The 14,144-nt window shown below is 39.6% G+C and overlaps 1 protein-coding gene across 31 annotated transcripts in view; it reads right to left on the bottom strand.

Moving 5' to 3' along the window:
- Nucleotides 1-14,144, bottom strand: part of DLG2 (discs large MAGUK scaffold protein 2) — a 2,352,634-nt gene that overhangs the window by 673,577 nt on the left and 1,664,913 nt on the right. For all 31 annotated transcript variants that reach the window (XM_045165939.1, XM_045165929.1, XM_045165926.1 and 28 more), the window contains one exon: nt 10,184-10,353. In XM_045165939.1, the coding sequence (XP_045021874.1) occupies nt 10,184-10,353 (170 nt within the window). The remainder of the gene's footprint in view (nt 1-10,183; nt 10,354-14,144) is intronic.

Here is a 14,144-nt window from a genome sequence, read left to right as displayed (position 1 = left end):
GCTGTCCAAACCCTAAAGTCTTTTCATGAAGTTGCTTTGCTATTGATCATAAATTGGAAAGATTTATAGTCACAGTATTTATCATAGCAACACACTTCCTCTGAAAACTTTTAAAAATACTATACATACAAATGGATCTATATACAAAACAGAAACGGTCTCACAGACATAGAAAACAAGCTTGTGGTTACTAAACAGGAGGGTGAAGGGGGATAAATCAGGAGTTTAGGAGTATGGGATAGTAACAGATATCATAAAATAGACAAGCAACAAAGATTTACTATATAGCACAGGAAATTATATTCAATATTTTGTAATAACTTATAATGTAATATAATCAGAAAAAATAACTGAATCACTGTGCTGCATATCTGAAACTAACAAAATATTGTAAATCAATTGTATTTTAATAAAAAAAATGAAAAAAATGTTATACAAGCATTTACCTGAACAAATATTCATAGCCAGGTAAACAGCATTTTCTATGTGAATTATAAAACTTTAGAATGTCAAAAACTGGACTCCATCTAGTACAATGCATTTTTTTACATCTGAAGTTTTCACAGGAAAAATAATTTTGACTTTCAAGAAGTCATTGATAATAAATTCTGTTAAAAATCATGAGCCAGCTTTAAACAGCAAAGAAAAGAAACAATGACTACGCCTTAACCTCAAGGGGCAAATGAGAGGAGTGATATCACTCCTTAGTTTCCAAAAGGCTTTAGCAAATAGAACGAATTGCTTTACTCTCCTATAATGTTATAATGTACAGAACAGTGGGGACTATAACAGTAGTTTGTTTTTTCATGAATAAATAATTTCTTTAAGGCCTCAGGAGAGAGCTTTTCTACAGATGTCATTATGAAGACCAACCAAACAACAGCTTGGAGAAAGAACCTCCTAACCCATAAGTGATATGTATTTCATTTACCCAGAAATAATGAGAAACTAGCCACGGACACTGGAGAAGGCAATGGCACCCCACTCCAGCACTCTTGCCTGGAAAATCCCATGGATGGAGGAGCCTGATGGGCCGCAGTCCATGGGGTCGCTAAGAGTTGGACACAACTGAGTGACTTCACTTTCACTTTTCACTTTCATGCATTGGAGAAGGAAATGGCAACCCACTCCAGTTTTCTTGCCTGGAGAATCCCAGGGACGGTGGAGCCTGATGGACTGCCGTCTATGGGGTCGCACAGAGTCGGACACAACTGAAGCAACTTAGCAGCAGCAGCAGCCTTTACTTGGAGAAGGCCACGGCAACCCACTCCAGTACTCTTGCCTGGAAAATCCCATGGATGGAGGAGCCTTGTGGGCTGCAGTCCATGGGGTCACAAAGAGTTGGCCACAACTGAGCGACTTCACTTTCCTTTTTCGTTTTCATGCATTGGAGATGGAAATGGCACCCAACTCCAGTGTTCTTGCCTGGAGAATCCCAGGGACGGGGAAGCCTGGTGGGCTGCCATCTATGGGGTCGCACAGAGTCAGACACGACTGAAGCGACTTAGCAGCAGCAGCAGCAGCAGCCACAGACACATTTAAGAAATTCTACAGGAGGTGCCTGGGAACAAGGCGAGCTCATCAAGGTCTTAGGGAAAAATCCGAATCAACTTTTTGGCCAACCCAATATATTGTCCTTTGTTCAGTTATTAAAAAAAAAAAAATTGTCCTTTGGGAGAATCAGAGTGGTGATTTAGTCACAATTTACTTCCAAGAAGACCATTTTCCTGGCTTAACACAGACTTAGGCATTTTCTTTTTGACCGTGAACATTGTATTTCAGCAGAAGGTTGCACTGCACGTGCACTCAAGCATATCCTTGTTTCCTCCAAAAGAACAATTTGGGTAGCTCAAAAGGACTGGAAAAAGTTGAGCACAAAAAGGAAAATGTAGTGTTTTGAGACCTCATGCCAAACAGCTGAATTTGCCATTTGTGCTTATTAAGAGTCATACCATTATTCAGAAAGGCCCTTTACCACAAAAAAGGTCTACCTACCACTTAGAACTCAGGTCCTGGGACAGGGGCCTAAATAAAGAGTAAATGGTGCCTTGCATTGAGAGACACATTTCTATGTACATTAAAAAAAATGAATATACATTACAATTGACCTGGTGGGAAGAAAGGGGGGGAATGTACTGTAGATGGTTGGATGCCAGTAATTAAAACTGTTGCATAACCTTTGTGTTCAGTGTTTAACCAGTGGTCTGGTGATCTGTTTGGGTATGAAGAGCTGAATTCCGGACAACTGAAAACTCTGCTAATCTAAATACTCCCCAGTTATCAAGGTCAGGTGGTAATTGTCCAACTTGTTACAAAATGCCATCAGCAATATTATACATGGACAGATGGAATAAAAAGAATTTCAATGGAAAATATCCTGCACTAGGTTGTAAGAATGGTGCATTCAACTTTGAATTAAAAATTTAGCTCATTCATCCCATTTTTGTTTTTCTTTCTTTTTTTGGCAGTGCAATGCAGCATATGGGATCTTAATTCCCTGACCAGGGATCAAATCTATGCCTCCCTGCATTGGAAACTTGGAGTCTTAACCACTGGACAACCAGAAAAGGCCAAAAATCTTCGCTCATTCAAATGTTCATGGGGCTTGCCTTACGTACTCAATACCTGCAGCTCTAGGTCTATATCCAAAATGTTAATTTAATTTACCAAATGACCATCTCTGAAAACTGCCAGATGAGTTTCTCATCTTTCAACTTTGAGGACGTTTACTCTGTCCATGCTACTGTCAAGACAGAAAAGACAAGAACAGATGGAGGAACAAGGACAGATGAGAGAAAAGAATTGTGCATGCAAAGATTGAGACAAGCCATAAACTTCATTCCAGTTAGATATTTGAGAAAATGTCTGTAATATCAAGGGCATGCCGAGATGATATTTAGCCAAGCTGGATAGTAAATCTGTCATGTTGGCTATTAAGAAAAAACAAAATTAAAAATCCTCAATAATTTGGAAATTGCTTTTTGATTAATTGGCCTGTTAAGCAAAGTGCTAGATACTTTAAATGCTATTTATTCCAAACTCTTGAACAGATAGTTTCTGTAAGGTATGATAAAAAAGGGGGTCCATGCAAGGATGTTCTTCATAAGCAACTGCTATTGGCATTAAAACCATTCAGCTTCCATCTTGTCCACTCCTTTTCCCCCCTGCCTTACTTCAGGGACAGGCATGATCTGTCCTGGACTCAACTCTATCTCTCCATCCCAATTCCTCCCACTTATGACACAGAGTTTGGTCATAGACTAAACTGGGGATTTGCACTTCCCTTTTAAGTGTTCATTAAATGCTTCAAATTTAGCACAGGCCAGCGTAGAGATTAAAAACTCAGTGTCTTAAGTGTTAGGATTTGCAACTTGTTTATCTCCTTAATTTGGGCTATTGATATCTATCTTTTCTGTATGCTATGAGTTACTTGGATGGCCTAATAAGAAAAAAATGAGAAAAAAAAGAGAAAAAAACCAAAACATTTTAAAAGCTCTTAGAAGTGAAAGACTTTCTGAGTGGATTGATTAGTGATAATTTTGTGGAAGAGACAGAACGTGAGAGTTGGACCATAAAGAAAGCTGTGCCAAAGAACTGATGCTTTTGAATTGTGGTGCTGGAAAAGACTCTTGAGATTCTCTGGACTGCAAGAAGATCAAACTAGTCATTCCTGAAGGAAATCAGTCCTGAATATTCATTGGAAGGACTGATGCTGAAGTTGAAGCTCCAGTACTTTGGCCACCTGATGTGAAGAGCTGACTCACTAGAAAAGACCCTGATGCTGGGAAAGACTGAGGGCAAGAGGAAAAGGGGGTGACAGAGGATGAGACGTTGGATGACATCACTTACTCTATGGACATTAATTTGAGCAAATTGTGGGAGATAATGAAGGACAGGGAAGCCTGGAGTGCTGCAGAGCATGGGGTCGCAAAGAATCAGACATGACTTAGCAACTGAACAGCAACAACAACAAAGAACTGAACTGGCTCGGCTCTTAGAGTGGAGACCACAGGTAGTGGTCACAGTGGTAAGGAAAGGCATTCAATGGGACGAGCAAAGGCTTAGAGGCAGGAGAGTATGGCATATGTTTCAGAAATTGTACATAACACAGTTTAGCTGGAGAAGAGAGAAGAAAAGACTGAAATCAAATGTTGTTGCTGGAAAGGGAGGTTATAGAGGATATGAAATGATATAATAGGAAATTTAGATTTTTATCTAGGGCCAGTGAAGAGCCACTAGACACTTTTGAGCAGGGGAGCTGAGATTTTTGGAAGATTGACCTACAAGTGTGTGCAAATGGAAGGGAGGGATTCGAATGGAGTCTATTACAGTAGATAAGACAAGACATAAGGAAGATATGAACACCATAGTAATGGCAATGGAGACTTTACACAAAAGACTAGTTAGTTGGAAGTGAAGGCAATGGCACCCCACTCCAGTACTCTTGCCTGGAAAATCTCATGGACGGAGGAGCCTGGTAGGCTACAGTCCATGGTGTCGCATAGAGTTGGACACGACTGAACGACTTCCTTTTCACTTTTCACTTTTATGCATTGGAGAAGGAAATGGCAACCCACTCCAGTGTTCTTGCCTGGAGAATCCCAGGAACGGGGGAGCCTAGTGGGCTGCCGTCTATGGGGTTGCAGAGTTGGACACGACTGAAGCGACTTAGCAGCAGCAGCAGCTGTAGGTTCCAAAGGACATAATGCCTGATTTAACAAAGGTGGCCAAGAAGAAAGAAGAATCAGCAGAAAAGGACTTTGAACTTTTTAGTTTGGAAGAGTGGGGCAATCTTTAATAGAACTTGGTCTTCAACTAGCTATATTATCTTAAAGCAACACATACATCTTAGAAGGAAATGCATTTCTTATATAGGTTTAGGTTTTTTTGGCTTAGACCACATAAATCAACGGTCTCTACGTGTTTAATTATCTAGTTCATGAGAAATTATGACTTGGAGTGTCCTTGGGAAAGTCATTAGAAAGATTTTTATTATGAACCTATTTCCTGGGAAACCACATGCACTCTTCATATTTTCTTCCTTGTATATTTTTGGTTGCTTGGCAAGTCTAAATGGATTTGCCTAATCACAGCTTCCTATCCATGATTAGCCATTTTTTTCCTCAACTGACTGCCCGTACACAGACACCCCAGCTGCTTGCAATGACCACATCTCTGAGGGTAGGGAAATTTTCATATATTGTTAAGAGAAAACATTCTAAATCAGTGCTGCATATTACCCAAATATTCCTTACTGAAATACACGGTCATAAATTATCAGCCAGATGATTCTAGTCAAATAATGGGAAGATCAGTACCACCATAAGGCCATAAAGACAAACCACATATGTCAAAGGTCATCTCAGAAATAGTCACTGTACAACAGATGGAATAAACATAAGAGTATAACTTGGAAAACTATAAATTTAATTCTACTACAAATTATTTTTTCAAGGAATACCTTAACACTGCATCTACATAATGAAAAGAAATACTGTTTACCTTCTGTCTCATGTAAAAAGAAATAAACAAAAACAAAATAATCCCCCCAAATCATCTGGGCATTAACAACGTCTATAAAATCGATCTATTAAATGTTTATAATTGTTAAAAGTAGCTGAAGTAGTGATAGTCATAACTTTTATATTAAAAATTAATGGTAAAAGTGAGAAAGTCAGTTGTTCAGATATTTCCCCAACTCCAGATATTTGATAGAAAATGGGGAAAATTCAGAATATTAACAGGGTTTTCAAACAGATGTTTTCCAATTCTGCCTCTTTTTCAGAATCATCACAGTCTTTCCAATGTGCCCAGCATAGTCCCCTAAGGGTCCTTCACAGCCTCCCCCATCTCACAAATGGCACCTCAATCCATTCAATGGCTCAGTTATAAAACAGTCTCATTCTTGGACAAATGCCACATCTAGGTTATCAATAAGTGGCAATGCCACTATATGGCAAATGCCAATATCTTCACCACATACTTGAAAACTTCACCTTTCTCTTCCTTCTCCAAGTGACCCCTAACTGTCTTTGTTTCTATTCTTGGCCCCTTCAATGCATTTTCTTCACAGTAGCTAAGTGATCTCTTAAAAACAACTTTGACCATCTCACATGTTGAACATTTTGCTAGAACTTCCCATTGCACTTGGAATAAGATAACAAATCTGCAAATATGGTCAACAAAGATGCACATGATTTGGCCCCTGCTCACCTTGACAGTATCATTTCATGTCATTCAGTACCCTGTCATTCAACTCCAGTCACAACTGGTATCTTTTAGTCCTGGAAGGTATGAAGATCCTTCCTAACCTGGGGCCTTCATAAACACACGCTTTCACTCTGTCTAGATACTCTCCTCTACTCTTTATCCATCTAGTGTCTGGTTTTATTTGTATCTCAAAGTTTAGCTTAAGTGGCACTTTCTCAGAGAAGTCTTCTTTGACCCATTACCTAATTGGTGCCTCCTTACTACCAGGCTCCGCCGTCCATGGGATTTTCCAGGCAAGAGTACTGGAGTGGGGTGCCATTGCCTTCTCCGTACAATCATTCATGTTCATTCATAGCACGCTTCCCAATTTATATTATAGGTGTGTTCTACATTAGACCATAATCTTCTTGAGCAAAAATTCTCCATTTTCTTTGTGAATCCTCATTGTCTGGGTCTGTGTCAAGTCCATAATAAATGCTTAATAAATATTTGTTGAATCACTGAAGAAGGAAATTAATGAACACAATCAGCTAGCTCTGTATTATATACTCATAATTGAGGCTAGCTAGCCCAGTTGGCTAGAGTGTTGATATTTACTATCGGGAATGCCCACATGCTCAGTGAAGGGAAGATAAAGGTCTGAAAGCACATATTAAATTTTAAATTCTCTGGAGCATTTTGGTTCTTCTGATTAAGATGAATCACATCTTTCTCTCTGCTCGATTCAATTGGAATCATGGCTCAAGTTCAACCACAGAGCTGATTTCATTCTGTCTAGCACTAAAATGAGTTACCTTTATGTTTTTCTCTCCCATTAGAACTTTCTAATTCTCCCATTAGAGACACATCTGATTCATCTTCATTGTCTCCACTGCATAAGAGTTTCCATAGTACAAGATTAAACATCAGCAGAAATTTAAAAAAAATAAGATCATCATTCAAAAATAAAGAGTTACGAGATGGCAAGGGAGGTTAAGACTGGAAGGTATCATCAGATTTAGTGTAGAATCCAACTTAATTATTCAATTTACTCGATTCAGCATTTCCTTCAAGGTACAGGGAAAGGCATCAGGAATTCAAACAGTGATTAAAACAGTTTCTTTCTCTGTAAACCAATAAGCTTTATACAGAGAAACAAATCCCCATCGGTGACTTTTGTGTGGTGACAGGACAAAAAGGTAGGACAGACCCAACAGAATCTCAACAGGACCAACAAGTCCACAAACCTCTACAGCAAGTTGGCAGGAGCCTGCTTTCAGGGATATAAAGTTAGCTCTGACAGTTTCCCGGTTCTCCTCTCCCCAGTAGAACAATCCTATCACCCATATGCTGTGTGTGTTCTTTCATTGGGTTATTGCCTGGGTATTCTTGGTCGATTTAAGCTTACTGTCTCCCCACCCCCTTCTTTTTGTCCCAGGGCTATTTCGCTCCTGGCTCAAAGGACAAAACAGTTCGGATGGAAATAAACAAGCCAGAGGGGGCTCTAGTACCAAAGATAGAGATCCAAAATAATGTGTTCCTGATCAAATGAAGGAGTTTTGGCTATTGATTCCCTAGAACCTTTAAGTGCTCTGCTGAGCAGCCGAGGTCATGGAATGGCTCAGCTAGCAGGAGGCCTACTAATGGATGGTAATGCTTTTGCCTTAAGGCTGTACTGAACAATTGCTGTTAACTGAACTGTAGAAGTATCTACCTGTTACTTTAGCATATCTTTTTACTTTAAATAGTGGATGCTTATTAGTCTTAACTTTAAAACACATGGCAAATATGAAAATGTGTAGAACAGAAAGTCTTTCTCGCATATCACCAGACATTGGTGTGGAAATGCTTTACTTCTCCCCACCGTCAAATTAATTCTGTGATTTTAGTGCATTTGGATTTAACTCATGAGAGAATTTGGTTCTTTTATTACATTACCAAACAACTGTGGCAAAGGCTGAAACCATATGTAGCCAACTACAAATAACATATAGGTGGCTTCCCTGGTAGCTTAGTGGGTAAAGATTCTGCCTGCTGTGCAGGAGACCCGGGTTCAATCCCTGGGTTGGGAAGATCTCCTGGAGAAGGAAATGGCTACCTACTCCAGTATTCTTGCCTGGAAAATCCATCCCATGGATAGAGGAACCTGGTGGGCATGCGGTCCATGCCAAGAGTCAGGAAAGACTAAGCGACTAATACACACATACATACTCACACACACACACACACACACACACACATATATATATAGTGAATATTTGTTGTCAATTTGTGCCAGGTACTACTCTAAACACTTAATGTATATTGACTCATTTAATCCTCACAATATTTCAAGGGGCAAATGCTATTATTATCTGCATTTTGTAGATGAGAAAATTAGGCTCAGAGAGGTTAAGAAATCTGACCAAGGTCAAATGGCTAGTGCACTGCAGAGCCAGGGTTCCAGGTCAGATACTTCGGAGTTTGCACTCAACCAGCAAGTGTTCCTGCTCTGTACTCGTCAGATATTAAATATTTAATTCTCAGAAATCCCATGGGATACTACCATTGAAACCACAAGGGTTAGTGGCTTAGTCATGTCCAACTCTTTGCAACGCCATGGACTGTAGCTCGCTAGGCTTCTCTGTTTGTGGAATTCTCCAGGCAAGAATATTGCAGTGGGTAGCCATTTCTTTCTGCAGGGGATCTTCCAGACCCAGAGATCAAACCAGGGTCTCCTGCACTGCAGGTAGAATCTTTACTGTCTGAGCCATTAGGGAAGATCCCTTTGTGATAGCACCAGGAAGCTACCATTATGATCCCCATTTAATAACAAGAGGGGCTGGTCTAATCAATGTCACTGTGCTAGTAAGTGGCTGAGCTAGGCTTTTAAACTCCATCCTGCCTGACTCTTGGGTCTGAGATCTTAAATACCACCCACTAGTACCTCCCAGAGAAGGTAGTATGCTTATTTTTTAAAGTCACAGGTAACATTAGAGGGCTTCCTTGGTGGCTCACTGGTAGAGAGTCAGCTTGCCAATGCGAGAGATGTGGGCTCCATCCCTGGGTCGGGAAGATCCCCTGGTGAAGGAAATAGAAACCCACTCCAGTATGCTTGCCTGGGAAATCCCATAGAAAGAGGAATCTGGTGGGCTACCGTGGGATTGCAAAAGAGTCAGATACAACTTAAAGACTAAGCAAGGACAACAATAATAGCATTAGAGATTACACAGATTTTAAGGGAAAGAGAAATAATTTATTAAAAGAGTATAGTGACTCTCTAGTCATAATCTTTTAAAATATTTAAATACTTTTAAGTTATTAGATTTTTATAAAATATCTGAAATCCTATTAATATTAAATGTCATCATTCGGAAGAGCAGAACTCAAAGTTCTCTTCTTAGAAATTCATATGATTCATTTCACTGTTCATATGATTCCCCAAAGTAACTGCAGTTATCTCAAGAGATTTGTGAACACTTCAAAAAATAAATTTTAACTTATTTTGACTACTGCAAGTATAAAATGCTATGTAGTACTTACTAAACAAAATGGGTAAAAGTATTACCAAATCAAAACTAATCACAAGTGTCATAAAAATATAATAATTACTTTAGGATAGACTATTCAAAGGATTATTTTTCACATTACTGTTTTACTAAAGGAGAGAAATTACCATTTACATCTGAAAAGTTAGAAAGTATTAACATGCCAGGTAAGTCAGGATGGTCTGATAAGGTTAAAAATTCATAGAAAAATTTAGATGGTTTTTATTGTTTGTTTATAAGAAAATTTCTTTAGAAATCTATCGCTTCCTTCTCTGAGATCATAGTTACAGTATTGGCTTCTTTTACTTTCTGTAAAATTCTATCATCATAGGATTTCAAATCTCATGGTAAACACTGAGTCCTAGAGAATAAAAGAACAGGGTACATTGTGGGTGGGTTATGGCATAAGCCTTAATCAGATAGTTTGTCACTGGTATCCTATTGTGAGTTGTTTATGTTTCTATTACCTTTAGGCCCTTTGAACAGTTTGATTTCCACAACAGTCTCCAAAATGGGTCGTCTTCTACGCACGTACAGCCGAACGATAGACCCTGCTTCTTTGAGCGCTTCCACCGCTTTACTGTGGGAAACCTCTGACACGTCCACCTCATTCACCCGTAAGATACAGTCATTGACCCTGAAAGAAAGGAAGACAGGCAAAAGTCAGGAGTGTCCAAGAGAATTTCTGAAAGAATATGACGACTATCTAACCTGAAGGTGTGGGGAAGCAAAGGACAATGGCAATTTAAACATATTTATATTTGGAAGAAATACTTCATATGAAGGAAATCAAGAAAACCTTGAACCCCTCAGCCTTCCCAGTCTTCCCAAGATTGACCACCCTACTGGTCAGGTCCTTTTCTGAACTCCAGTCCACTCTGACTGGGACTACATCACATATGGGGTAGTTATATAGGTCAAGCCCATTCTTCCAGTTCATCCCACCCAGCCCAGTGGTGCATAATTTGCTGATTTATAATATCCTTAACTGCTGGATGTCTTCCATAATCTTGTGGAAGATCTACTATCTACATCACACAAAGGAGAGCTGTTTCAAGTGGTTGAGTTCTTTGTCTAAAGTTGTGAGCAATTTGATTAGAGACTGGGTATGATCTTATGTCTTCCTATTTCAAAATTTGTTCTTTCCTTTTAGGACACATACATCTAATGTAATGAATAGTTTCATGTATGTTGTACGTATCAATTTAAATGATAACATATTGGAGAAGGCAATGGCAGCCCACTCCTGTACTCTTGCCTGGAGAATCCCATGGACGGAGGAGCCTGGTAGGCTGCAGTCCATTGGGTCGCAAAAAGTCGGACACGACTGAGCAACTTCACTCTCCCTTTCCACCTTCCTGCATTGGAGAAGGAAATGGCAACCCACTCCAGTGTTCTTGCCTGGAGAATCCCAGGGACGGGGGAGCCTCCTGGGCTGCCGTCTATGCAGTCACGCAGAGTCGGACATGACTGAAGCGACTAAGCAGCAGCAGCAGTGTATATATTATATAAAAAGTATGGGAAGAATTTTCCTATCTTTTTTGTTCATAATTTTTCTATGTCTGTTTGAGGAAGTGAGGTATAGGACTCTTGGTTCAATAAGAATCTTAATTAGCTTCAAATTATTGAGCTAAGATTCCAGGGTGTTATTTCATCATAACAGATGCTATGGCTTTAATAGGTTTACACATACATTTCTTCTCTCACTAAAAAAAATCATGGAAAACTACCCGTTAAAATAGTTTTGAGAATGCAGGCATCACGGGTGCCAGTCACCCTGCAGCAGCTGGTCCTTTGAGAGTGGGTAATTTTGTCATCTCATGATAATGCCAAAACATAATGTTTACCATCACCCTATGCTCAGCATACTAATCATATCTTAAAACATAGCTTTCCATAGAAGGGAGTAACTGACATTAAAAAAAAAATTTGGATGCTATAGCTCTTCAAACTCTACTCAATTTTTTCCTTTTGTATACAGTGGAATCCTTAATTGTCAAATGTTGGGGTGAGGAAATCACAGCCTAAATCAGATGTTTTTTTCCTAAACATGTGGACAAAGTTGGCAGCTTTAGTGCACTAAAAAAAAAAACCCCAAAAAACCCACAAAAAACACTGGACCAGCAGTCTGGAGGTTTGGATTTGCATTGCAGCTGTGTATCAGCTGTGTGACCATGGTTGAGTCACTTCAACTTTTTTGAATTTTAGTTCCCCATGAAAAGAGAGTAACATGCCTAGAGTTAGTGAAGAGAGTAACCAAACATATAAATAAGTGGACATATGTGTAAACTGTAACAGATTATACACAAGAGAGTTGCAGCTATTGATAGGTGGGTTCAAGATGCGCTTCAGGATTTGTTGAATGTAAACAGGATGGAAATTGAAAATTTTAAAGGGTTTACTATGTGCCATATCATATCATTCTTGTCACTTCACTTATTTGCTTGTATTTAAGTCAAACCATTTATGAAGCATTGATTCTCATTTTACACCAATGAAATTTTACTGGCAAGGTCACAATGCTGGTCACAACAGTGACAGGATTCCAACCCAGTTATGTCTTTTTCTGGAGCCTCAGATATGCAGATGACACCACCCTTATGGCAGAAAGTGAAGAGGAACTAAAAAGCCTCTTGATGAAAGTGAAAGTGGAGAGTGAAAAAGTTGGCTTAAAGCTCAACATTCAGAAAACGTAGATCATGGCATCCAGTCCCATCACTTCATGGCAAATAGATGGGGAAACAGTGGAAACAGTGTCAGACTTTATTTTTCTGGGCTCCAAAATCACTGCAGATGGTGACTGCAGCCATGAAATTAAAAGACGCTTACTCCTTGGAAGGAAAGTTATGACCAACCTAGATAGCATATTCAAAAGCAGAGACATTACTTTGCCAACAAAGGTCCATCTAGTCAAGGCTATGGTTTTTCCAGTGGTCATGTATGGATGTGAGAGTTGGACTGTGAAGGAAGCTGAGCACAGAAGAATTGATGCTTTTGAACTGTGGTGTTGGAGAAGACTCCTGAGAGTCCCTTGGACTGCAAGGAGATCCAACCAGTCCATTCTAAAGGAGATCAGTCCTGGGTATTCTTTAGAAGGAACTATGCTAGAGCTGAAACTCCAGTACTTTGGCCACCTCATGCGAAGAGTTGACTCATTGGAAAAGACTCTGATGCTGGGAGGGATTGGGGGCAGGAGGAGAAGGGGATGGCAGAGGATGAGATGGCTGAATGGCATCACTGACTCAATGGATGTGAGTCTGAGTGAACTCTGGGAGTTGGTGATGGACAGGGGGGCCTGGCATGCTGAGATTCATGGGGTCGCAAAGAGTCGGACACGACTGAGCGACTGAACTGAACTGAAGCTGATACAAAGTTACTCAGAGTTAACTAAGGAAAAAAGGGGACTGTGAGGGGAGGTGTTTATATTCAAATTCTTAAAATTAAAAAGAAAGAATATCAAGCCAAACTAGGGCACTCAACTTTCCTTCCTCCCAATCACTTGAAATAGCATTTGGCTAGAGGGTCATGGCTATTTAGAAGTTGCTTTCTCTACCAGTAGATAATCTCTGTGAGTAAAGGCAGCATTTGAATTCACTTTGAAACATATAAATATATCACTAGCTTCAAACTCAAATAATACTCTGGTTCAGTAAAATGTGAAGCCTTTATCATACCACTGAGCCATTGTATTATAAAGTCATTTACATACAAATTTCCTCCCTACTTTATTATTATTTATTTTATTTTTCCTCCCTACTTTACTGGTGTAATTAAGTTGATGGTGAGAAATGGAGTATTCAGTAAACAAGTATGTCACAGTCATCAGTGATTCAGGCCTCTCAATGTGCATTTCTGAGCCCAGGGGCATTCAGGAAGGAAGGGTACCTGCAATCTGGCAGCCATTAGGCTGCAGCCACTCCCTGAGATGAGCACTGAGGAATTCAGGATATGAGAAACACACATACTGGCCCCAGACAGCTGAGAAGCATATGAAAGGAGTGATTTCACTGATCCCAGACTCTTGCATCTTCCCATATATAGAAAAGCACTAAATTCCTTAACTTGAGATATCTAGTTTCCTTTAATTCACAAAAATACTTTTGACTCTCAGGCTACCTGCCTGCTCTTGCAAATTTCTAAAGAACCTGACTCCTGCCCCTGCCTCCTCAGAACAGTTCACTCAGGGCTATTTGAAATGCTGCTTTTGGGGCTTAAGTTCTAAAAATTTCCATCAAATAAAATGTAACTCTCAACTTTTCGGTCATGACTATTTTTTAAGTAGACAATGGCTTCACTCTTTCAGTGCTTGCTATTATATCCTTTTTATAGATGAGTATTGTTCACAGGATTAAAAAGTGTAAGTCTCAGTTGCTCAGTCATACCCAACTCTGCAACCCCACAGACTATAGCCTGCTGGGCTCCTCTGTC

This window comes from Bubalus bubalis, chromosome 5 (assembly GCF_019923935.1).
Source record: "Bubalus bubalis isolate 160015118507 breed Murrah chromosome 5, NDDB_SH_1, whole genome shotgun sequence".
Classification (NCBI taxonomy): domain Eukaryota; kingdom Metazoa; phylum Chordata; class Mammalia; order Artiodactyla; family Bovidae; genus Bubalus; species Bubalus bubalis.
This window is presented reverse-complemented; position numbering and strand designations above follow the sequence as displayed.